At 50.6% G+C, this 25,334-nt stretch overlaps 1 protein-coding gene across 1 annotated transcript in view; it reads left to right on the top strand.

Annotated features, from left to right (window-relative positions):
• The first annotated feature begins 14,199 nt into the window (after window positions 1-14,199).
• The window catches only part of Clstn3 (calsyntenin 3), a 32,993-nt gene continuing 21,858 nt past the window's right edge, over window positions 14,200-25,334 (top strand). The window contains exons 1-8 of the mRNA XM_055609400.1: window positions 14,200-14,553; window positions 16,992-17,114; window positions 17,520-17,715; window positions 19,379-19,587; window positions 20,058-20,207; window positions 20,318-20,503; window positions 20,746-21,027; window positions 21,648-21,760. Coding sequence (XP_055465375.1) covers window positions 14,490-14,553; window positions 16,992-17,114; window positions 17,520-17,715; window positions 19,379-19,587; window positions 20,058-20,207; window positions 20,318-20,503; window positions 20,746-21,027; window positions 21,648-21,760 — 1,323 coding nt within the window. The 5' untranslated portion in view covers window positions 14,200-14,489. The remainder of the gene's footprint in view (window positions 14,554-16,991; window positions 17,115-17,519; window positions 17,716-19,378; window positions 19,588-20,057; window positions 20,208-20,317; window positions 20,504-20,745; window positions 21,028-21,647; window positions 21,761-25,334) is intronic.

The raw sequence follows: 25,334 nt of genomic DNA, 5'->3' as shown, positions 1-25,334 counted from the left end.
GGAGGAAGCCCGGTCCTTGGTGAACAATAAACTTCATTATGAGTTCATGGGGGTAAGAGAGAAAAATGGATAGCTCAGAGGTTCCCAAACAACAGCAGTATATTCCGTAAGCACCAGGAATATTTGACAATCTCTAGAGATAAAAAAAAAAAAAGAAAGCTGGTGGGACTACTACCGCCACCTAGCGGGTTGAGACCAGCGATGCGCCCTACATTTGTGTCTCTGTTAACAGCTACCTGACCCGAAATGTCAATACCGCCAAAGCTGACAAACCCATGGTTGGGTGGTCCAACCTGCCTAGGTTCAAATTCCACTTTTTTAATATTTTATCTATAATCTTAGTAGATGACTGGAACTTGCTCCTCAGTCTCCTTAAGTGCAGAACGGAGACAAAGACACACCATGCATACTCCCACTGTCCCTCCCTGTCCCCACCCCGTGGGTCTGGGTCTAATGTATCCCGGATGATCTGAGCTTATTACTCAGCAGAGAATGATCTTGAACTCCTGCCCCTGTCTCTCAGGTGTGTGCCGCTGGGCTGAGCTGTGAGCGGGCTCTTTTTTACGAGTTTATTTTATTTTTACTCCCATGTGTATTAGTGGTGAGGGAAAGCCCAGGGGTCTCCTGGAGCTTCAGTTACAGGCAGTTGTCAACCATGGGACATGGGTGCTGGGAACTGAACGGGTCCTCTGGGAGAGCACCAGGAGCAGCAAGAACTCTTAACTGGAGAGCCACCGCGCTGGCCCCTGTGACGGGGTTCTTAAAGGGTAAACTCCTGGCAAGTAGCATTCATGGCCAGCACCATTATTATTACTTCTCTCCTCACGTCTCCTCCTCTGGGAGGCCTTCTTGACTCAGGGTGACATTACTTCCCCTCTGCTTATTGGGATGACATCCACTTGTCCGCTTGTCTGTCCTTCCTACAGGGCTGGGAGCTCCTTGAGGGAAGGACTTTCTTCTGTGGTTTTGGGCACCCTCAGGACTGAGCGCAGGGAAGCAGGGAACAGCATTGACCTTGTTGAGGGAGGTAGAACAGGTCCAGGATCTGAGGGTGGCAGTGGAGGCTGAGGATGTGGGCGTGGCCATGTGCCATTTGTGATTCTATAGTGAGAGTTTTAACCAGCAACCCGAGCCTTCCCTCTCCACTGTTGGGTATTATATTATAGTTAACTATAACTATTATAGTTGGTATGTAAATATTTCCTATAGGTTCATGTGTTCAAAAAGACAAGGACCCCAGCCATGGTACAGTCTGGGGAGTACCATGGCTTTGGGATGTGTGGATTAGCTAGCAGGAGGTGGGGTGGAGTCTTAGGGGTTATGTCGGCTTCTGTTCCTTCCCTGCCTGTCCTGCTTTCCCATCTCCCGAGATGCGAACAAGCCAGGCCACAAGTTCCCACGCCACCGACTAAGCCATTCTAGTTCCCATGTCTTCCTCACCACAACAGACTGATGTCCCCCCGAACTGCAAGCCAAAATAAACCCTCCCTAAGCTGTCAGGTATTTTGCCCTGGTAACCCGAGGTCAACAATCGCTCTTCATCGGTGGGAACCTTATCTGTTGTTGGAAGGGACAGCCCTGTGAGTGGATGCGTATCTGGCCCAGCTGGTCCTCACTGGTGGTCTATCAGTTGGTAACAGGGTCCTGGGAGGTGGCAGGCATGGACCTGGTGGGTGCTTGAACCTGTTGGTTGACAGCAAAAGGTTCCTGCTGCCAGTTGCCAGGCTGGACACTGCTGGGGCAAGTACTATGACACCAAGGGCTTGGGCCTGTAACACCTCCCTTCCTCCAGGCGTGAAGTCTGGCTTCGCAAGCCTTTGTTAGGGCAGCATACTTTCTTACTCAGCTGCTCCACCTTTTGTGGAATTTCCCACCAGCTCCGGACTTGGTGCCTTCTGAGGTGGCTTCTTTGTCTCTGCAGCTCCTCTCTCTGGTGATCCCGATGCTCACTGAGTCTTATTGATGCCACAGAGCAAGAGTGTACCTGAGTGAGAGGGATGGGGACCCATCTGGACTCCTTTTGTGAGTCTCCTCTTTCCCAGGCGGGGGGTGGGGGGAGGATGTTAGCCACCAGCCCCAGAGGGCAGGAGGAGCAGAGAGAGGGTGCAGGGCTCGGAAGGCGGTGAGCATGATGACGGAATAGTTTCTGGGACCAGCTGCAGGGAGACGGATCAACTTTATTCCAGGGTGAAGAGAAATATATAGGAAAAGGGAAGGAGCCAGGTACTCTAATAGGTGTTCACAGTGTACTTCAGTTGCAATAAATAGCTCTGTCCTATTGCCTGTGCAGGCAGTAGGGGCACAGTACCTAATAATCCTATAGGGGAGAGGGCTGCCAGGGAACTGTGCCAAAGGCCATGTGTCAGATATGTTTAGGGGCATCTATGCCTACAGACACTCTTCAGATGAGGTCAGGCAGAGAGTAGGAGGTCCTGCTGGGGAGAGGGAGTCCTTCATCAGAAAGGCTATCAGGACTGACAGGACTGCATCCTCAAAGAGCAGGCTCCTCCAATTTTTTTAAAATCAGTTACCTGGGAGGTGGGAGGGCACCTGGTCCTCTAACATCATTGGGGCAGGAGGAGCTTGCAGAGGAAAGAAAGGGAGAACTACCTATCTCAAAAGCCTAGAGAGGGTAAAATCTCCTTAGATGTTTAAAGAGGCTGGTGTTTGGGGTTCTAGCGAGGAAGGGAGGGTTGTGAGAAGAGAGAGGCCTGTGGCCTTTTGTGGTTGGATGTGTTTTTATCTCCCCAAGTCATCTCTATCCCATTCTTTTGCCGGGGGGGGGGGGGGCTAGTGATGAGCCAATTCAAATGTTAGTTATCTGTTGTGTGACAAATTGTTTCTTCCCTTAGTTTAAAACAAGCATCATGTATCATTTGACACAGTTGCTGGAGTCAGGAATCAGGAGCAGTTTAGAAGGGTGGGCTAGCCTTAGGTCCCTCACAGGCTTCAGCTTTAGGCACTTGAAAGCTTGACTGGGCAGGAGGTCTGCTTCCAGGATGCGGGATGAGGTCTCTGCTCCTTGCCACAGCCCCCTCCCCCAAACCCCCAGCAAGGTCAGAGGCCAGAGTTCTTTTTTAACCCTGTTATTCTTATCACCATGGTGATAAAACCCACGACAGAAATGACTTAGCAGAGGAAGCCTTTACTTTGGCCCTTAGTTTCAGAGGGATTCAGTCCACTGAGGTGGAGAAAGGGCAGAGGTGTGGGCTAGCCTGCGCTGGTGGAAGTAAGAGGCCGTGTCTGTCCACAGGGCAGCAGACCAGGGGACAAAGAATGCAGGCCCGAGGACTCTGCGGTGGGCAGAGCCAAAGGCTTTCACTAGCCACAAATCACCTCCTGAAGCATTCTACAGCAGTCATTCTCAGCCTTCCTGATGCTGAGACCCTTTAACACGGTTCCTCATTGCTGTGGTGGCCCCAGCCACAAAGTAATTTTCATTGCTACGTCCGACTGGTTTTGCCACTGTTATCAAATGTAATGTGAATCTCCTCCTTTCGGATGGTGTTAGGCGACCCCTGTGAAAGGGTCATTCATCCACCCCAAAGGGGTCGTAACCCACAGGTTGAGAAGCACTTCACTATAGCCTTCAAAACAGGCTACACACTGGGGAGTAAGCACCGAAAACGGGAGGTGGGGGTGGGGGAACCTTCTGGAGTAACCTAGCCTTGGAAGTGACAATAAGGGACCTTCAAAGACAGTATTTCGGGGAATCATTGCTGGAGTCTGATGGGGTTCTCCACCTCCCACTCCACAGTAGCAGTGTTGGACAGATCAAAACGACCCATAGGAGAGCAAACACAAGAGGAGGCAGGGGCTTAGAGAGGACAGCACAGATGAAAGAGACCCAAGGAGCTGTTGAAGAGGCACGGGGCAGGGCGGTCTAGAGGAGCTTCAGGAAGATGCCCTTCTATCCTAGTGGAGGCTAACCACAGCGCGTGGCCCGAGAGCCTTCCGTGAAGAGGTTGCCTACAGGAGGAGCGTGTTCCCTAGCTGAAGAGTCTAAACCTAAACCTCCCACATCCTATCGGCTTTGTGCGGACCTTCATCTCGCAGCAAAGACCTTCAGTAAAGGCGTCGTGGGTAGCTTGTCACCTGGAGGGATTCTGTTATACCCTGCACCATCCCTTCCTCACAAAGACGAGCTCATGGCTGTGTTTGTGCCTTACCCAGTGAGCTGTATGTTTCTCTGTTCTATTCCCTACCCCGCTTTTTATGACTTTGGTAGATCGACCTGCAATCGGTTTGCCTGGTCCCATCCATGCAGCGGCTACTGTGAAACGAGTGGGGAGCACAGTGATGGTGGGGAGAAAGTTCATGGAGACGGGGTGTTGCCTTCCAGCTCTCTCTTCCCTTGTGTGGTCTCTTTGCACCTGAGACCCAGAGGATATGTTTTTGTTACACTGAAGATGATGATAGTTTCCTTGCAGCTGTGTCAAGGGGATGGAGCAAGCATTTTCCTAAAATAACCAGGAAGAGAGAGAGAGAGAGGAACCCAAGTGGAGAGGGGGCGGGGGGGGGCTGGAACAGAAGGCACCAGAGCAGAGCAGTCATGGGTAGCAGAACGGAGAGGACGAAACTCGAAAGTGAAAGAACTTGCCTAGGACCATCCAGTGGGGGTCTCAACAGTGACTTGTCCAAGGATGCGTTTAGCTCTGCCTTGGGCCGATCGCCCCTGCCAATAAAGATGCCGTAGCTACTGTTATGAACACAAAGGGAGGAGAAAAGAGTCTGGCTGTCAGCAAGCCTTTAGGACACTACAGCATGCAGACAGTTCTACACATGCCACGAACAGAAGTGCCACATCCTAGCACAGTTTTCAGGGACTTGGACACGCACATAAACAGAAAGCCAGCACTGGGTGAACTGGGCTCTCTGATGGAGAAGCCTCAGCATCAGGGAAGCTCAGTGTGTTTCTTTTACACAGTTGAACAGGGAGGTGAGGTTGTTACATTACAGCTGAATCAAAGGGAAAGGAGTTATGGGATACAGCCCGTTCAAAGATGAAGGTTCAGCTCATTTCCACAGGAGCAGTCTCTGCAGGGGAGCAGTTCTCAGCCTGTGGGTCATGACTCCTTTAGGTCCCCAACTGGGGCTGGAGACACTGGTTAAAGGGAGAGGAGCTGGAGAAGGAGACACAAATATGCATGTCTGGGAATGATCCTGCCAGTGAGGGCTCATCTCCTTGTCCACATCAAGGAAATTCACTGCCCCACCCCACACTAGCCTGTCCAGGAAGGTGGTTAAGTGCTTACACTAAGTCTAGAGAGGAAGAACTATAGTGGCGAAGGCGGGCCCTGGCTACACTTCAGATGGATGTCCATAAGTCGTGACTGGAGAGCTGGACCCAGCGATTCATTTACCTGACCCAGCAACCTTCCTCCTCCAGGAAAAGATGAGGATTTGCAACCCCGATGCCATCTCCACACTTCGAATGCCCTAGCTACAGCTTCCTGGAGGATTAAATGGAAGTCAAGGACTTTGGAAAGGGAGTGAACACCTACTCATTAGAACTCTCTTCTTTCTCTCTTTAATGTATATTTTTTCAAATTTTGTGTGCAATTGGTGTGTTGCCTGCATGTATGTCTGTGTGAGGGTGTCAGATCCCCTGGAACTGGAATCACAGACAGTTGTGAGCTGCCATGTGGGTGTCTGGGAATTGAATTCAGGTCCTCTGGAAAAGCAGCCAGGCTTTTAACCACTGAGCTATCTTTCCATTCCTCTTAGAACCATTTTCTCTGTCTTTCTCCTCCTCATCTATCCACAGGAGCTGACTATGAGGGATGAAGTATACAAACAGGCTTTCAAGAAGATCTGATAGGCAAAGAGGAGCCAAGGACCCCCTCAGTCCAGATCTCAATTCAGCCTATGAGGTCAGAGGGCAACTTGCAGAAATAAGTTCTTTCTTTCCACCGTGTGTGTCTTAGAGGAATCCAACTTGGTCATCAGGTTTATCCACTGAGAAATCTCACTGGGGCCCAGGTAGACTCTCATTTGTCTTCATTGTTCAGCAAATTTTATTGTTACAGTTATTTATTTATTTTACTTTTTATAAAACTGTTTGTTTCTTGGTTTCTCTTCTAACCCAGAGATCACACAAATAATTGGGACTTTTTTATATTTGTTTAATAATAAGCTTCACAACACAATACCTGAACAGTTACTACTCTCTTCTTAACCCTCTAAACTAATCTGGTTTCCTCTCAGCATATTGTAGCTTTTCGGTCCAGTTTCTCTCTTGATGTCACCTGGACCTCTCCTGTGGTTGAAGCCCCTACTTTCTGTCCTGGCTAGCAGGAAGTCCAGCCCTATTCTCTTCCCTGCTCATTGATTGGCAGGGAACAACTGGGGAGCTGTGCTTACACAGCATCGAGACAGGAGATTCTCAGAACAAGGATTGCAACGAGATATGGGAGGGTACAGAAAGCAGCATTTGAATTATGCGATAACTTTATACCTACACCTTATGCATTTACTCTTTTGGGGTTGAGTGACCGTTTCACAGGGGTTGCATATCAGATATCCTAATATTATGAATGTTACAGTTCATAACAGTAGCAAAATTATAGTTATGAAGTGGCAATGGAAATAATTGAGGGTGGGTCACCACAGCATGAGGAAATGAATTAAAGGGTTGCAGCAGGAAGGCTGAGAACCACTGCTGTTGTGGATCAGTCTTCAGGCCAAAATCACCTCGGAGGAGAAAGCTATGGTTGGCATTTTCCACACACTGCCAACATTTGCGCTAGGACCAGGAAGTAAGGCTTTGCCATTTCCCATGGGTCCAAGGCATCGGAGTCCTTAAAATGGTAGTGTCCTTGTCAACAACACACATTCACTCAGGCTTTTACACACCCAGGGCTTTCTCCTGTCTACACACAGGAGATGGGTGTGACAGAATGGATCATGCAGCTTCTGTGAAATTTTGTGGGAGAAAGTGTCCAGTGCCCAGCTGTGTGGACACTCTGCCTGCCGTTTTAGGAGTGCACAAAAGCCTGAAGACCAAGAAGCTGTTGACTCAGGCTTGAACACAAGGAGGGCTGGAGGCTGATTAGTGTGGAAAGATGACCCCAAGGTGATTCTGTGGGTGTGGAGGGAGCACCAGCAAAGAGAAAAACACAAGCGCTCCGGGACAAGGGGATGGTGCTGGCCCTGTAGCTCAGCACAAAAGGCAGGAAACAGGGAGGGTAGGGGGGACTGTAACGGAATGTTTGGTTTCTTTAAAAACTCACTTACGTTACATAAATATGTTATTGTTTTTAATCCTAAGTGTGGGATTTTAGTTTGGGCTTTAGTTTGTCCACAGCTGATCATTGCCTCCTGCGGGGCGTGGGCTTTGCCAGCTGGTAATGGCCTACCTCATGCAGCACAGAGAGGGGCGTGGCCTACGACTCTGAGAGATGTAAATATGAGAGCCCAGAAAGAGAAAGTGTGGCGTGTTGGAGAAACCAGAGATGGATGCCGGTGTGTCAGCTTGGAGCAGACAGATGGAGAGAAACTCTTCGTGGCACAGCGGCTTGGAGGAGACTGCTTGCTGCGTTTGCTGTTGACAGGGATTCATAGAGCCCCCAAAGAACCCATATACCTAAACAGCTGGGAGAAGGAAAGGGGTCTGTGCCCCCTCTCCCCACTAACCTTCTCTCTCCTACCTAGGGTTGTGGGGTTGGGGAATTGGGAGGTAGAGGCTTTAAGGAACCCCAAATAAAACTGAGCTTAAAAACAAGCACAGCACAGGACAATGGCTGAGTCCATACCTGGTGACTGCAGAAGCCCAGGGCCCAGATGTGGCCTTGGCTGCAGGTATGAATAAGTTCCAGGTGTGTTTTACAGTATGGCCTGAAGCCTGAAAGTCTGTACAACCAGGGCACAAGCAGGACCGCTCCTCTCCCTGACTTTTAGGGTCCCCTTAGTTGTCAGGAAGGTGAGAGCGAGTGGCAAAAGCACTTGTAAATATGCATTCCGCTTCACCCCATGATGACATAGTGTCTTTCTTGGGCAGGAGGGGATTACTGTCTTGGGGCTCAGGCTGGGGTGCCACAATTCACCTTCATTCAGTTCATCCTCAGTAAGTTCCTTGTCTGGCCAGCCCAGGTGGGCAGCTCTGGTGACTAACCCCAGTTCTCTGCCATCAGTCATTTATACTCTGGCACGATTACATCAGAGATCTCTCAGCGGTATTGGCAGCTTCGTCCTTATCTGTACAATGCCGGGCTCTGCTTCCAGTTAGGAGAGCTCTAGTTATTACAAATTCAAATAGTAATAGCGAACGCTTCTCTGTGTACGCTCTGTTCCCGGTACACTGCCAAATGGTTGTACTCGGAAAACTCACAGAATTCTGGGAGAAGGAAGTATTCTTGGTATCTCCTCTGATGACTGGCGCACGCAATTATCTGCTTAAGTCTTCCTTGTTCTCACTGTAGGGTCTGTGTGGAAAGCCTGCCCATTTTGTCCCCTTGGGACCTAGGCAGTCCCTGGTGAGGGAGACAGAGGAGCCGAGGTGTCCACATGCTGATCTTGGCCAGTCCTGGTGGCTGAGACTCAAGGGGGGGGGAGGGACAAGTGGCTGCTTGCTTTGGCTCTTGGTCAGATAGCCTGGTCCTCAGGGTCTGGGGAGCAGGGGCCTAGCTTGTCAGTGCAGTCACTCCAAAGACTATGGAAACAAGCATTCAGGATTCCTGATCACATCCCTGGGACCTAAGTCTCTAGTGACCAATGCCAACGGCACAGTTTCACACGCTGCAGGAGGCATCAGGGTGGGACTCACCCTATCTGTGGCCCTTGGCCCTTCTCTTGCCTTTTCTCCACTCACGTGTTGGTCCCCTTGACAGCTATCTCTTCCTTGAAAGGAAGAATAGAGGTCGATTTGAATGAGGGACACAGTCTTGTGAGGCTGAGTACGTGGGCTTGGGGAGGGGGAATGGGTGGGCCGTGGTGTATGCTAGGCTCTGTGGAATAGAGTTTGATTCGGTTGCAGAGTAGCGACTTCTGCTGACCACCGTGGGGACAGCACTGTGTCTTCTGTGGCTTGAGGCTCTTAACTCCTTGGGGTTGCTTCTGGAGCTGCTTAGTCCTGCTCTGGGTGTCTGTGTTGCTCTGGGTGATCTAGAAGATTCTGGATCTTGCTGGGGTATGGCTAAGTGGAGGCTGGGATTGTGCTGTGGGTGATGTAGACCCCTGAGTCATGGTGAGTTCCGAGGGACTAAGTTCTACACCTTAGTCTACCTGACACTCACCATGGAGGCTTCCAGCTCCTTGGCTACCCAGGGAGCATATTCCTGTGCCCAGGGGAGGGACATGGCAGGATCCAGCAGTCCACAGAGTTGTGCCGAGGACATTTAGAAAGGCTGGAGGAAGATGAAGCATCCAGTTCAGCTTTGAGTTCTTTTCTAAAGGCCTTCTGGGATCAATGTGTGGTCAAGCCTAGTTCTTGGGCAGAGCCCAGTTACTGTTTTTTATGGGCAAGAGACCTACCTATTGCAGGAAGAGCGCAGGAGTGCTCCCTTGATGACAACAGGAACTTTCTTCACCGCCTCCCCAAACCCCCCTTGCGAAGACTGGATCTCACTATACAGACCTACTAGGCCTCAGGCTTGCCTTTCTCCTCCCTCAGTTTCCCCAAAGCTGACATTCCGGGTATTGTCTCACAGTGCTCTGCTCGGGGCCAAACAGCTGCCGCCTTCATAAAATCAGTTGTGTCTGCTCAGACAAGATCGTCAGGGCAGGGCTTGTTGACTGTGGACATTCCAGAAGAGGAAGAGGGGTGGGGAGGGTCCCTGGACCCCCACGTGAGTATCCATCCACCTCTCCCAATCAGCTGTATGCAATTTTGCCCCAATTGCACAAGGCCTTCTAGGTCTCAGGGAGTGGCTGGGGAGTCGTGGGAGGAAGCTCCGTCTGTGCAGCTCTCATTCATGCTGTCTGTAGACTTTCTGGTGTGGGTGCTTTGGGGTCGTCCAGTCGACCTTAATGGATGACTCCCAGAGGACAGGCTTACTCAGTCTTGGACTCAAGTGCCCTTCCACTGAGCTGTACCCACATTCCCTTCCCTTCTTTCAAATGTGAGCATGCGCATGTATGTGCAGACATATGTGTGTGTGTGTGTGTGTGTGAGACTGCTGTTCACCTCCTCTGAGACAGTGTCTGCCGTTGGCCTGGAGCCTGCCTATTATATAACAAACAGGCTGCTTGGCCAGTGATCCTTAAGATCTTCCTGTTACTCCTTCCCTGGTGCTGGGAATGAAACTCAAGACCTGTGCTAGCCACGTAAGTAAGTGCTTTACAGACTGAATGTCCACCTTGTCCAGGCTGGCCTTGGACTCTGTAGCCTAGCTGGGCCTTGAACTTGCAAACCTCCTGCCTCAGCCTACAGATATTATAGGCCCATGTCACTAGGCATGACTCATAATGGGGATTTTCAAGCAAGGAAAGAAAAGTCACAGAAGCCAGAGTGAAGGCAGATGCTCCTGGGAGGCTGTAGGGATACAGCAAGGAGCTGATATGCCCTCTTAGGTAAGTGGCCTTTATCTGGAGTGTAACGAATTATCGCTGAGTGATTTAAGCAAGGGAGCCATATGGTCATTTTTACCTTTTAGATGGATCTTGTGGCGACAGGTTGTGTCGTCTTGGTTAGAGGAGGATTAAGTTGGGGACCAGGCTGGGCATAGTGGCGCACGCCTGTAGTCCCAGCACTTGGGAGGCAGAGGCAGGTGGAGCACTGTGAGTTCAAGGCCAGCCTGGTCTACAAATCTAGTCCAGGACAGCCAAGAGAAGCCCTGTCTTGAAAAAAAACCAAGACTAAAACCAACAGCAACCCTCAAAAACCAACCCCCTCCCTCCCCAAAGGATTGGGGACCAATTTGGGGCAGGTGAGAAACAAGGACCTTAGGAAGGAAGAGCAGACAAATACTTAGCAGAGTGCCGTCCAATAGAAACACGTCACAAATGCAGGCCCCGTATGCAGAACATTCCAGAAGACCTGTTAGAAGGCCAAGGAGAAACAAGTAAATTTAGTTTTAGGAATACATTTTGTTTAATATAAACTATTCAAAATATTACAGTTTCAGCATGTGATCAATAAGAAAATTAGACATGTTTTTTTTTTTATGCTATTTTACAATATGGCATGTATTAAACTTAGCACATTTCCGTTTGGGCTAATTACATGCCAGATAGCTATCATATTGGCTAGTGAAGAAAGTTATTCTGCATGTGGTGTGTGTGTGTGTGTGTGCGTGTGTGCGTGTGTGCGTGCACGCGCATGACATGAGTAAGGAAACGAGGAGCATCAGTGTGGCTTAAGGTCTGGCTGGTGATTGCCATCTACAGACACAGGAAATATAAAAGTGGAGGCGCTTTTGGCTCCAGGAGATAAGGAATTCAAGTTTGACCTTGGGCACACAAATGGAAATGTTTTACAGACAGTTGAGAACATCCCTCTGGGGCTCAGGCGATGCTGTGGCCGGAGAACAAATGTCAAGGACAGTTTACGATGGCAGTGGACTGCATGGCGGGGGCAGTTGACTTAGCCCACAGCGTACAGGCAAGAGAGAAAGAGCTTCAAAGCCCTGCGGGGGACCCTGGTGATGGTGTCCTTAGGGGACTGCAAAGGTGACTAAGAGGGACCATGCAGGAAGCAGGAAAAGTGCAGAGAGATGTGGCTAAGGAGGGAAGGGGAGCGAGACTCAGAGACCCAGGGTCCCGGGCTCCCAGATGAGCAGTTGTTTGCTCATTGGCCTGCACTTCTTGCTTTTGTGACTGGAGATGAAAAGCAACAAGGACGAGATGGGAGAGATGGCTCAGCAGTCAAGGGCACCCAGAGGACATGGGTTCATCCCCAGCTTATAACTGTCTGTAACTCTAGTTCTAGGGGACCTGATGCCCCCTTCCAACTCCTCAGGTTCCAGACATGCACGTGGGGCACAGATACGTGCAAATGACATATCCACCCACATAAAAATATTTAAAAGAAGATAAAGTAAACTAAATATACCTTTTTCTTAAAAACAGAGAAGGGGTAAGGAAGAAGTAGGAAGGAGTTGGGGAGCACAGGGCTTTGTTGATCCCAGAGACTGGTATTTGGGGGCTTCATGTCCTGCTTTGGTGTCACCATCCCTGGCTTGGGCTGGAGAGAGGTCACTGTTCTCACGTTGTTCGGAGATACCCTGACCTGTCCCCCTCTCAGCCCATGATCCTTACATCCCCCTCAAACTCCATTTCCAACTCACGTTCCATAAAATACTTCTGGAAGAAACTACTTGAAGAAATTTCACCACTGTGTGGTTCTGCTGGTGAGTGCTCTTCTCATTCCCCCTCAGCCACCTTTCTCAGAGCCACACTGCTGTCTGTGGGGGCAGAGTCTTAGTAAGGGCTCTACCAGCCAGCCTGCAGTAGCCCTGCCCAGGCTGTGAGGGGCAGTGCCCTGGAGGGAAATGGATGCTAAGCCACCAGGCTGGGTGTTGGGTGCCTGGCTTCTCCCTCTAGCAAGACCTGGAGGAGGAAGGGAGTGGGAGAAAGGGGAGTTCGGAGGGTTTGAAGAGTGAGGTCGTCTGTCACTTAGGACCACCGGGTAGCCCTCCAAGTTCTTTCGGGACAAGTTGGGAGGCATTGTTTTCAGCATAGACAGGAAAAGACATCAGAGCCAGTGGTGCTGTCCGGAAGAGGAGGCTCAGACTCTAGATCAGTCCCCACAGGTAGTGTGGGAAGGACCCACTAACCAGGGATTTAATAGGGCTGGGACCTTGCTGCAGTGAAAGGTCTCACCACCCCGATGGCCCCAATGATGAGTTCAGTCTGGTGTCTGTAGCCTGAAGGAGAGACAGGCACCTGGCAAAGTCTTGCCTGGCTTCAGCTTTTTCTGTGGAATGACCTTAGAGCTGTCAGTCATTCAGAACTTGAACTTTCTGAGTGTCAGTTTTGGCCTTCATGCCATTTCTGGCAGGTCTGGGAACCCTGAGGGACAGGCTCCTGCTGGGAGCTGCTGTGGCTGGTGAGAAGGGTGGTGACTTCTAGCTTTGTTCTTAGAGGGGAATGGGAGAGGGAGGGGGCGTTTAGAGGTGGGAGGGGAATAGATGAGAACAGCCCTCAGCCAGCAGCCACATTTAAGAAAGGCCTTACTCCAGGCCTTCACAGCTCCCTCACAGTTGGCTGAACTGGGTCCTTAAACTAGTGTTGTTAGTCTTCTAGAGCCTGTAGGATGGAGGAAGAGGGAAGAGCTAATTGAGGCTCAGTGAGTGTCAAGTTTCAAGAGTTCGAGGCCAGCTAGTCCAGGACAGGCAAGAAAACCCTGTCTTGGAAAGAGAGACAGAGACAGAGACAGACAGAGACGGAGACAGAGAAGGCAAGGGAGGGCTGAGAATTTTATATTCTTTGGTCTGGGACCCAGGCTTTCCCTCTCATTTCTGAGTCCTGGATATCATCACCTCTTGGCCCTTACCAAGACACAGCATAAAGGCTTGGGAGGTACTGAAATCACCGTATATCCATCCAGCAGCTGCCCTCTTGTCTCCTGAAATGGCCAATGTTCTTTGGCTTTACAAGCTGTGGAGCAGTTTCATTACTGGGAAATCAGGGACTGGAAGCAGCAAGAAAGAGATAGTTTAACGTTCCAGAGGCTGGTGAGCTGCCTGCCCTACAGGAGCGTGTGCAGAAAGGGGTGCAGGGAGACCTCCCTCTTCTTCATCTCGGGGGGCCCTTGTCATTTTTTTTTTTTTTTTGCTGGCTCTCTTCCGGCTCCCACAGGGCCCCCGGGTTGGAACTGAAATGCTAGAATTTCATACTCAAGGTTTCGCCTCCTGGTTTTCAAGAAAGCACGCAGCAGGGATTAGCTGGCGGAATGGCCTGTGAAAAGAGGTTAATGCAGAATTGGAGGTGGGTGACGCTGCCTCTCTCGGCCACCCTCAAGTCTGTTGACGTCTCTGTGTCACCCCACCTCCCGGCTCTCATCTAGGTCTTCCGATGTCCCTCTTTTCTTCTAAACTCCCCTCCCACCCCCACGGCTTTCCAGCTTCCTCTCTAGCCCCCGCAGTTCCTCCGCTCCCCCAAACTGCAGCCCAGGGGAAATAGCCCCACCACAGCCTCCCGCCCCTGCTCCCCAGTCGCATAGGTTCCCTACCCCCCCCCTTTGCAGCACCTGGCGCCCCCAGTCTTCCAATTGGCCAGTGGCCCCATCAATCCTTGCCGGGCTGTGCTGACGTCATCCTGCAGTAGCGGGGATGGGGTGGGAGTGAGAGCGAGAGAGCGAGAGAGCGAGAGTGAGGACGCTAGGCTGGAGACCGAAGAGAAGCTGCTGCAAAGTCTCTGGTCTCGGCCACCCAGCGGGTCTGCACGCGTCCGCCGTATGGACCAGCGTGGGCAGCAGGCTGCTTTCTGATCTTGTCCCGCCGCCCTCCCCTCCTTGCAGACTCCCTGCAGTCCTTCTCCAAAGTGGCTTTAGCAGGCTCGAGGCTCCCTGAGGACAAGAACGCCTGGCCTGGAGTGCTTTACAGCGCACCATGACCCTGCTGCTGCTGTCCCTCTTGCTGGCCTCTCTGCTGCAGCTCAGCTCTGGCAACAAAGGTGAGATAGACGAGGATGGGGGTGGGGTGGAGTGGTGGGCTCTGAACTGGAGCGTCAGGGAAAGCTATGTGGGGGTACGGAGGGAAGGAGATGCTGAGGCTTTCTGGCTCCTGACAGGTGTCCTTTCCTTTCTGACCACCCCCTCTCCATCCTCTCCTCAGATATGGTCCCATCACCCACCTCACTTCCAAGGGCCACCTCCTCCTCTCCGGCTCTGCTCGTTGCCCGGCATCCTGCTTGTATTTGCTCTCCGTCCCCACCTGGGGTCTCTCTGCCCCCTCCCCCAACTCCTCCATACTGGTAGCTGCCTCCTGTCTCAAAGGGACTTGCCCCCCCCCCCCAGGGTGACATTCCCTTGGCTTCGCTTTCACTGGGTGTGCGTGTACACTAAGGGTGTGTGACACATCCATCTGGTTGTCCTCATCCCTTTCTGGGGAGAAACTGTGCACCCGCAGCTCAGCAATTCCGAGCACGTATTTTTTTTTTTTTCTAATTTTTTTTTTTTTCCCGTGTCCGTCGGCATCCATAGCCTTCTGCCTGCATCCGCTGGGTTGTGGGTTACCACAGCTGCCCTCTCTGGCAGACAGCAGATAAATCCAGCTGGGTGAGATTGTCAGAGGGAAGGGGAGGGTGGGGCCAGGGGGCCAGAGGGTTCAGGTAGGCAGAGGGGAAGGAGAAAGGCGGAAGAAAGGGCAGAAAGGGGAGTGGGACGCTCCAGGAAAAGAGGTAGGAAGGGAATCTGAGGAGGAAAGGGGGCCGAGCAGTGGGAAGGGAATAAGAAGAAGGAGGGAGGAAAACCAGGAGGAAAGGTGAGAAGTGGGAGAGGAGGGAGCTAAGGAAAAGCCAGGGAGCAAAGAAGGGAAGAATGGACACAGCACAGCAGGCAGCCATAGGAGGGGGGTGAGGAGAAGGGCTCAGGGGCCACGGAGACAAGGGTTGCAGGGTGTCTGGCTCTGCCCCTGGTGCCCTCAGCTCTTCTGTCTGCTGTCTCCTATGTCTGGCTGGAGCTCCTACCTCAGGATACTCCTCCTTGCTCTTGTCACTCCCTGCTTGGCTCCCATACACCATCTTGAGGCTGTCTCTTTGGCCGTTAGGGAAGGTTACAGTGGCCATTATCATGAAATGGGGAGGCCTGCAGATTTGTTGCGCTGTGGTTAGAGGTGTGAACAGAAATTAGAATATCTTGCTTGTCATGAGATACTGGGGTGAGAGTCCACCCTCAGGTGACTCAGTTTCCCTCGGATGATCTATCTTCCCCTCCCTCTCTGGAAGCATGGGTAGGCATATGGAATGAGATAGACCAAGTGGTGAAGGTTGGGTCTAGGGAGGAGACAGAAGAGGCATATGTGTTCCCTATAACCTCTTAAGATCTTGAGGGAAATTGGTCTTGGGGAAGAGACCATACTTGAGCAGAGTCTGGTGGGAGAAAGGGTGATGTGGGGTAGACAAAATTAGGATTCAGTCAGTGAAAGTTCAAGGAGTGGGGCTGGAGAGATGGCTTAGATGTTAAGATGGCCGTTCTTGCAGAGGTCCCGAGTTCAATTCTCAGCAACCAAATGGTGGCTTGTTTTCAACCATCTGCAGTGGAATCTGATTCCCTCTTCTGCTGTGCATAAAAACTGTGTTCGTATATATAAAGTAAATACATGTTAAAAAAAAAAAAAGAGTTCAAGGAGTGTGAGGTGTGGAGGTCATGAGAGGACCTGGAAATATTCTAGTTATCACTGTATTCTCTTGGGTGTGGGGATGGGAAGTAAGGAGGGGATTCGCTGTGTTTCTAGGCCAGCTCCTTAATCCCTTAGGATGTGAGCTCTGCTGGGTCCAGCCATGGCATTGGTTTCTCTGTTTTATCCCTACCCCTCTCTGTCCCCCTCCTCCTGTCCTATATACTCCTCTCCTTTCCTTTCTCCTTTTCTGGGAGAATGGCCTGAAGTCTGGGCCCTAACTGAAGCAGTATTAGAGTGATGGGTTGAAATTCAGTAGGGGGCAGGATAAACCGCTAAGCTCTCAGGAGACTGGTCTACTCTTTCCCTAATTTTAGCCTTCCCTTCATTCACCTCTGTCCTTTCTGAGGGCTCACCATTGTTTTCTGAGTCCCCAGTCACCATTTGCTAAGACAAAAAAAAAAAAAAAAAAAAAAAACCAACAGACCTTATAGGAGATCATTTTATCCCTAACCATGGTCCCCCCAGGGCAGACAGTTGCCCCTTCCCCACAGGAAGGTAGTTGTCATGAAAACTGTCTATCTAGTTGTAGGAGAAGGCTGTGCCCTCCCACAGAGACCCTGATTCCTTCTGTACCTCATCCTTCTCCCTCTTGCAAGGTGGCGAGACATGGAAAGGTTGTTGCTATTGGGTGTAGGCTTAACACGGATTGCATCCTGGGAGTGGAGGTTCAACTCATAAGTGCTCTCTCTCTTCTCCCTGGGGTGTGGCCAGCCAACAAGCACAAGCCTTGGATCGAGGCAGAGTACCAGGGCATTGTCATGGAGAATGACAACACTGTCCTGTTGAATCCACCACTCTTTGCCCTGGATAAGGATGCCCCGCTGCGCTACGCAGGTAACTGGGTGGGGAGGCAGAAGACAAAGAGAGGGATGGTGGGTCCTTGTAGTGGGATCAATAGGAAAGTGGGGCACAGGCCTGGGAAGAGCCTCAGAAGGAGAGGAAGGGAGAGCTAGAAGGGGAATGGACTTCACTGAAGAATGAAGATGTCACAAAGGATGTCAAAGCTAATCAGCCAGGGGTTAAACATTATTAGAGTTTGCTGGCCTTAGACCTGCTGGCTCTGAGCACGTTGCTCAGGGAAGCTGGGGATCGCTGATACTTCAGGTCATTAAGAGAAGGGCCTAGAGGTCGGGAGGAGATGTGCAGCTGGGCACGGACCAGTCAAGGGGGAGGCTGAGGGCTGGAAGAAGATGCCCTGGGTCACGGGAAGCCTCACTTTCTCTCTTCCTGCCTTGCCAGGTGAGATCTGCGGTTTCCGACTCCATGGATCTGGGGTCCCGTTTGAGGCTGTGATCCTGGACAAGGCAACAGGGGAAGGCCTGATCCGGGCCAAGGAGCCTGTGGACTGTGAGGCCCAGAAGGAGCACACCTTTACCATCCAGGCTTACGATTGCGGCGAGGGGCCTGATGGCGCCAACACCAAGAAGTCTCACAAGTGAGGAAGGCCTCCCCCCTGCCTGTTGTTATGGGACCTTTCTCCCTCCTCCAACAATGGTCTCTCAGAAATGGGGCTCTCCATTTCTGATGCTCAGAAGCAAGTTCAGTTACTTCGGCTGCTTGCTAGCAGAGGCTAGACCAACTCCAACCTGGGGATGAAACCCCTCACCTCTCTTGTGCCAGGGAAGCACTCTACCTGTGGGCTATGTCTTCGGCCCCAAAGTTACTGCCATGAATGAATAATGATGCCAACTTTATTCTTTCTCCCGTGCCAACTTATTATTGTTTGTTTTAGCATAAGCATAGGGCTCTCTTAGTCCCTGGTCATACTGACTAAATGTCATCCCACCCCTGCTATTCAGAGAGCCTCGGGACCTCTGGTCAAGGTCACACGCATACAGGAATGTTCAGTGGTATCTCATCCCACTTTGCCTCTTACAGTCTTGAACAATGTCCTTAAGCCTTTCTGCATCTGCTTCTCCTTGTCTACATGACAGAGGTGCTGCTGGGACTGTTGTGGGAGATGGGTTTTGTATAAAAAGTGTGTGCTTCATACCTGCTGCACAGCACATGGGCATTATGGTGACGGGGAGACAAACAACGAGGAAGAGACATTTCACAGGCAGCCTGACCTTTCCCAAGTGCAGCACATAGCACACATCAGGCTTGGGACACACACACACACACACACACACACACACACACACACACACACAGCTTGGAGGGGCCAGGAAGGGTCAGGGATGTTATACCATGGAAGAGGATTGGGTCTCAGACCCCTACATCTGCTACCTGCTAATTTCTCACTTGACGGTGAGGGAAAGATGAGTAATAAGGAACCCTGGGCCACCCAGAGGCATCAGAGATTAGAAGGGTCTTGTGACTTGGTTTTTCATTTTGAGATAAGACCTGTCTCTGAGCCTGGGAGTCTGGATCTTGGCTGGAAGCAAGCACAAAATGAATGTCCCAGACCTTGCTCTGTTTGCCTGGGAAGGTGTGTGAATGGGGAAAGGCCACGATTGACGGGTGAACTACTCAGTTGTATCAGACAACTTCTGACTTCCGATCAAATGTGGCTCCCCTGATGGCTGGTTTTAACTTGTCTCTTAGTCTATGTTTTTCTCATTTCTCCTGTAAGATTTGATTTTTGTCAAGTCAGGGACTTGCCAACTTTGGGAAAAAAAAAAAAATATATATATATGTATAATTTTTTTTTTTTTTTTTTGCCTTTTCCTCTCACCTTGGCATCCTAATGAGGGTTCACCAATTACGCTCAGGGCTGTGTGTGTTATGGAACAGGTGGACAGACAGAGGGGACAGTGGAAAGGGGCTGGATGTGTGCTGAACCTATTCACCCTCTCCCTCCTCATTCTACACAGCCTTCCAGACAAAAAGCACCAACATGGCTTCTGATGTTCTCCAGGGCTTGTTTCTTTTTCCCCATGTCGCTGGCCCTTTCCTTGAGCCCTCTTCCTTGTGTGGTTTTACATCTGCTACGACTCCAGCACAGCCTGGTGCCCTGTGGAGCAGGGAGGGGCAGTCTCCAGGGCAGACTGGCTCGCATCTGCTCTCATTCCCAATCCGGATCCCTGACTGCGTTTTTGCTCGGTGCTCACGGCCTGGCTAATGCTTCCACATCCATTCCATTCCTCTGAGTGCAGGGCAACCGTGCACGTTCGGGTCAACGACGTGAATGAGTTTGCCCCCGTGTTCGTGGAGCGTCTGTACCGGGCTGCGGTGACGGAGGGGAAGCTGTATGATCGCATCTTACGCGTGGAGGCCATTGACGGGGACTGCTCCCCTCAGTACAGCCAGATCTGCTACTACGAGATCCTCACACCCAACACGCCTTTCCTCATTGACAATGATGGTGAGTCTATCTGCCCAGCATCTTAGCCCTCCAGATGACGGGTCCAGGGACCACCCTCTCCACTCCTGCCCCTCCCTTCAGACCTCATTTTCCTGCTTGTCCCTGTATGAGGCCCTTTCCCCCCGAGTATTTCCCTTCTACTTTCTCCTGCTAAGTGCCCCGCTCACGCTTGGCTTGCCTGGACTTCCCATGCCTTCCTGGTCCGCCTCTAGGGCACTGGTTCTCAACCTGTGGGTCACGACCCCCTTAGGGCCCTTATGGCCCTGTCACGGGGTGTCACCTACCAGCTATCCGGCATACCAGACCTTTACGCCACGATTCAACACAACAGCAGCAAATTTCCAGTTACGGAGTAGCAACAGATGGTTTTATGGCCGGGAGGACCTGTCTGAAAGGGCCGCAGCGCCAGGAAGGCTGAGAACCACCGCTCTAGGACCCCTGACCCTCTGCCCTCCCGTTTGCCACTTCAGGCAACATCGAGAACACGGAGAAGCTCCAGTACAGCGGCGAGAAGCTCTACAAGTTCACGGTGACCGCGTACGACTGCGGGAAGAAGCGGGCGGCGGATGACGCCGAGGTGGAGATCCAGGTGAAGCCCACCTGCAAGCCCAGCTGGCAAGGTGAGGGAGGCGCCTGGTCAGACCAGTTCTCTAGTGGCTGCAGGCGGTCGGCGCCCCCGGCGGCAGGGGCCGCCTCGCCATCTGCCTGTCTCCCTGTCTCACCTGCGCAGGCTGGAACAAAAGGATCGAGTATGCCCCGGGAGCCGGCAGCTTGGCCCTGTTCCCTGGCATCCGCCTGGAGACCTGTGACGAACCGCTGTGGAACATCCAGGCCACGATCGAGCTGCAGACTAGCCACGTGGCCAAGGGCTGCGACCGAGACAACTACTCAGAAAGGGCACTGCGGAAGCTCTGCGGTGCGTGTCCCCCCTCCTCCCAGGACCGTCCCTTCCCAACCGTCCCCCACTCTCTCTGTGTCCCAGGGGTCCATGAAGAGGTGGGGAAATGGGTTGAGTTAATGAGAGAAGAGAGCTGTCCTTCTCTTGTCCTTGAAAGGCCGTAAGAGGGGGTTCATCGTTTGTCTCCCCTTTCCTGGTTCCTTCCCCTTCTCCTTATCTGCTGCTTCTCAGCTCTGACTCTTGTCTCGGGGCCTCTGCAGGTGCTGCCACGGGGGAGGTGGACTTGTTACCCATGCCCGGCCCCAATGCTAACTGGACAGCGGGCCTCTCCGTTCACTACAGCCAGGACAGCAGCCTCATCTACTGGTTCAATGGCACCCAGGCTGTGCAAGTACCCCTGGGTGGTCCAGCGGGGCTGGGCTCTGGGCCTCAGGATGGCCTCAGTGACCACTTTACCCTATCCTTCTGGATGAAGCACAGCGTGACCCCGAGCAAGGGGAAGAAGGAGGAGGAGACCATTGTGTGTAACACAGTCCAGAACGGTGAGCCCTCCTTGAGGCCCTGACCCATGGCGGGACCCTGTCTTCTGTCCCACATTTGTCACGTACCACTACCCAGTGAGGACTGTTGACAGGTCTCTCCCCCTCTTTTAATTTGTAACTTGCCAGTTTTCTGTCTTTAAAGACGGTCTTGCCATGTTGCCCAGGTTGGCCCTGAACTGGGCTCAGGAGGTCCTCCTTCCTCACTCTGCCTAGATTGATTCAACAATGGCAAACACTGTCATGCCCAGTTTGTGGGCTGGCTCTTCTATCGCTGGGATTCTCTGACTTGTTGAGATGATGTTTTGAGATGTTCCTGCTCTGGGTACATACAGCAGGACTGATGCCCAAAGGACATTATCCTTCTCATTGGCAGTTGCCAAGTTAGTCTCCCTGCATCCCTGTCCCAGCTTTTCACCTATGAAAGTCACCATTGTACACGGTGATGGTTTATGCATCCTTTCTCTTCCATCACCACCCCCCCACCCCCTTTCTCCAGGAGTTGATGTGCTCTATCTCCATGTAGCAGTGAGAAAATGAGGGCTCTGGAATCATCCTCTTCACTGTCCCTTTGAACCTTTTCTAGCCGATTTCTTGACTCCTGTCCCCTTTCTGCCCCTTAGAGGATGGTTTCTCTCACTACTCCCTGACTGTCCATGGCTGCAGAATCGCCTTCCTCTACTGGCCATTGCTGGAGAGTGCACGTCCGGTCAAGTTTCTCTGGAAGCTGGAGCAGGTGGGACAGGGGCCAGCTCTGAGAGGGCTGGGTGGATGGAACTTTTAGGGGAGGGGGCTTCAGAGCTTCTGGGGTTGTTTTGGTTTTGATCACTCTCCTTCCAGCCTCAGTCCTTGTCTTGTCCTCTCAAGGCTTGCTGCTTAGAGGAGCATTCATGGACTGAAGGGAAGCAAGGGCGGCTGTCTACTAAACCTGGCTATCCATCTTGGCCCTTGTTTTATTTCATTTTTTTTTCTTATATACAACCCATATAACAGTATGTGTCCTTGATTCTTCAAGAAACTAAACGACACTGGGGTGAAGTTCATAGTTTAGGGTTCAGTGTTGGTTAGGAAGCCTGCTGGTTTTCAGTATGGGTTACATTTTATTTTATTTTTTTTGAGACAGGTTTTCTCTGTGTAGCCTTGGCTTTCCTGGACTCGCTTTGTAGACCAGGCTAGACTCAAACTCAGAGATCTGCCTGCCTCTGCCTCTGCCTCCCAGAGTGCTGGGATTACTGCCACATGCCCGGCTAGTATTTTAAAATTTTGTAATGTTCACTTTATAGTATTTTATTATTATTAATTTTTAAGACAGGGTCTCTTTGTAGCTCAGGCTGATCTTGAGTTTGCTAAAGAGCAGAGGAGGACCTTGAACTCCTGATCCTTCTGCCTCCACTTCTCAAGTACCTGGATTGCAGGTGCTGTCACCATGCCAAGCTAAGCTTTATCCTTTAAACAAGAATAAAAAGAATTCTATATCTTGAGGTTGTTTTATGATTAAATTATATAACAGGGCTTTATTAGACTCAAAACCACTCTGTATGTGTTAAGTGTCACTATTTTGTCCAAGCTTATGAAGGGTGTGTAAAAATGGAGAAAAAAATTAAGATCCTTTCTTAAATCCATACTTCCAAGGTGCAGTTATTATTATTATTTTTTTCTGAGGTGGTCTTTACTCTCTAGTCCAGGCTAGCCCTTGGCTTGCAATCCTTCTGCCTCCTGGGTGCTGGGCCTGAAGGTTTTGTGTCACCATGGCCAGCACATTCTGTTTGTTCATTTTCCAAGTTGACAAGTTGAGGGCCAACTTGTTTGAGTTTCCATCTTCTACCTTTTCTATAAACCCTGGTAGAGTGATTGATAAACGGAAAAAAGAAAAGTGCAGGAAATAGGAGAGAAGGAAAGGCCTGGAAAACTTACAGACTAGGTAAGTAAATGAAGTCTGTTTACAAAAGCTTTGCTGTTTGTGGCACATGTTTAGAGAGAAGGTTTGCCATTTGCGGCTTCTGGGACTTTCCCCATGTTGCTGCCTCCCTCCTCCACCCCCTTCTTCCCTTCCTTACCCCCTCCTCTCTGTCTTTTCCCTGGGATGCTGAAAATTGACTTTAGGGCCTTGCTCTGCCATGAAGCTATGTTTCCAGTCCACTTTTTGTTGTTTTGTTTACTGGTTTCCTTTTCCCCCCTTTTTCTTTATTCTTCCATCACATAGTACAGCCTGACTGCAGTTTCCCCTGCTTCCCCCCCAGCCTCCCCCATCTGCCCTTTCCCTCTGATCCAACCCCATTTACTTCCCCTCAGAAAGGAGCAGGGCTTCTAGGGACGTCAACCAAACACAGCATAACAAGCTACAAGACTAGGCACATGCTCTCACCTCGAGGCTGGGCAAGGCAAACCCAGCAGGAGGAAAAGGGTCCCAAAGGTGTGAAAAAAGTCAGAGACAGCCCCGGTTCCCACTGTTAGGAATCCTATAAGAACACCAAGCTGTTCAACTGTAACATATATGCAGAGGTCTTGGGTTAGACCTGTACAGGCTTCCTGATCTCTGTGAGCCCACCAGGGTCTCAGTCAGTTGATTCTGTGAGCCATGTTCTTGTGGTGTCCTTGGTCCCTCTGGCTCCTCTAATCCTTCTCCCCCCTCCTCCAGAGGACCTCGAACTCTGCCTAATATTTGCCCAGCCTACTTTTTACTTTTTGAGACAAGGTTTCCCTAAGCTGCCCAGTTTGGCCTGTAACTCACTCTGTAGGCAAGGCTGTCCTTGAATGTGTAATCCTTTTGTCCCAGCCTCCCAAGGAGCTGGGATTACAGGTCTGTTCACCATTTCAGGCTGGTGTGTGTGTGTGTGTGTGTGTGTGTGTGTGTTTGTGTGTTTTGCAGGATATTTAATCCCATTATGTACCCTAAGATTGTGAACTGTAAAAACCTGTTTCTAGTTGTGGTGTGGCTCAGCCCTAGCACACACCTTTACTCCAAGAGCTTTCTGTACACAGCATTTAATAAAGTTAACCCAAGAGGTCAAAGGTGGAGCAAGTAACCAGTTGACAGGGATTAAGTAGAAAGGAGGGACTTTGAGAGAAGAGTATGTAAGGCAGTGTGGATACAAAAAGGAGCTTTTGGTTTATTCCTTCTGGGCTGTTGGGTGAGCTGGCAGGCCCTTTCCTCCTAGGCCATCAGCTGAATAAGCAAGCTTTTGGCTTTTTTCTTCTGGATGTGAGTTGAGTAGGAAGGTCAGCTGGGTGCTTTCTTTGCCTCTTTGAGGTAGCAGGCTTTTATCCCAGCACCTGGCTCCTGAGTCTTTACTGGTAAAATTGAATGTTTGGGATTTTTTATTTTTATAACAATATGTGTGTTGGTGGGGACTGAATACAGGCCCTTATATATGCTAGGTAAGTGCTCTGTCACTAAGCTACATCCCTAGTCCTTCTCTTTAAAATTTTCTTTATCCTTTTTTTAAATTTAAAACATTCATTAAACACCAATTAAGTCCCTGTGTTTTCAACAGATATATTCCAGGGGTATATTGGAGCTTAATAATATGAAACAAAATATTCAATTTCATTTAGCTTATATTTTAGCTGGGTAGAAAAGCTAGTTTATCTTTTTTTTTCTCCCATGCCTCTGTTTCTCTCCCGACTTTCTCTCTTTCTCTCTTTCTTTCTCTCTTTCTTTCTTTCTTTCTTTCTTTCTTTCTTTCTTTCTTGGCACAGTTGGAGAGCTAGCAAAGGACGTTGTATGTGCCAAGTTAACTCCTGAACCCCGAGCCGGCCTTTACTTAAAATAAATGTAAATAGGAACAGCAGATGGACGATCTCTGAGGCCGTGGGGCACAGTAGACAGCAGGGAAGGGCTGAAGGAGGGCTTGGAGAGATAGGCAGTGACTTCAGGAAGCCTTTATCTGAAGGCCTTAAAGCAGGACTATGAATTGGTCAAAATTATGTTTGAAGACCATCACTTGGGCAGTTGTGAGAGGAGCAGAAGTAAGCTAGGCCTAGTGGCACAGGCCAGTGATCCCAGCTACCTTGGAGGTTGAGGCAGGAGGACTGAAAGTTCAAGACGAGATTGACAATTTAGTGAGACATTTTTGTTGTTTGTTTGTTTTGAGGCAGGGTTTCTCCGTGTAGTCCTGGCTGTTCTGGAATTAGCTTTGTAGCCCAGGCTGGCCTTGAACTCAAGAAGATCCACCTGCCTCAGCCTCCAAATGTTGGGATTAGAGATGTGTGCCACAACTGTATGGCTTTGCTTTTTTTTTAACAGTAGTAATAGCATTGTCATCATCATCATCATCATCATCATCATCATCATCATCATCATCATCATC

The sequence above is a fragment of the Psammomys obesus genome, unplaced genomic scaffold (assembly GCF_907164565.1).
Source record: "Psammomys obesus unplaced genomic scaffold, mPsaObe1.curated_primary_1811, whole genome shotgun sequence".
Taxonomy (NCBI): Eukaryota; Metazoa; Chordata; class Mammalia; order Rodentia; family Muridae; genus Psammomys; species Psammomys obesus.
This window is presented reverse-complemented; position numbering and strand designations above follow the sequence as displayed.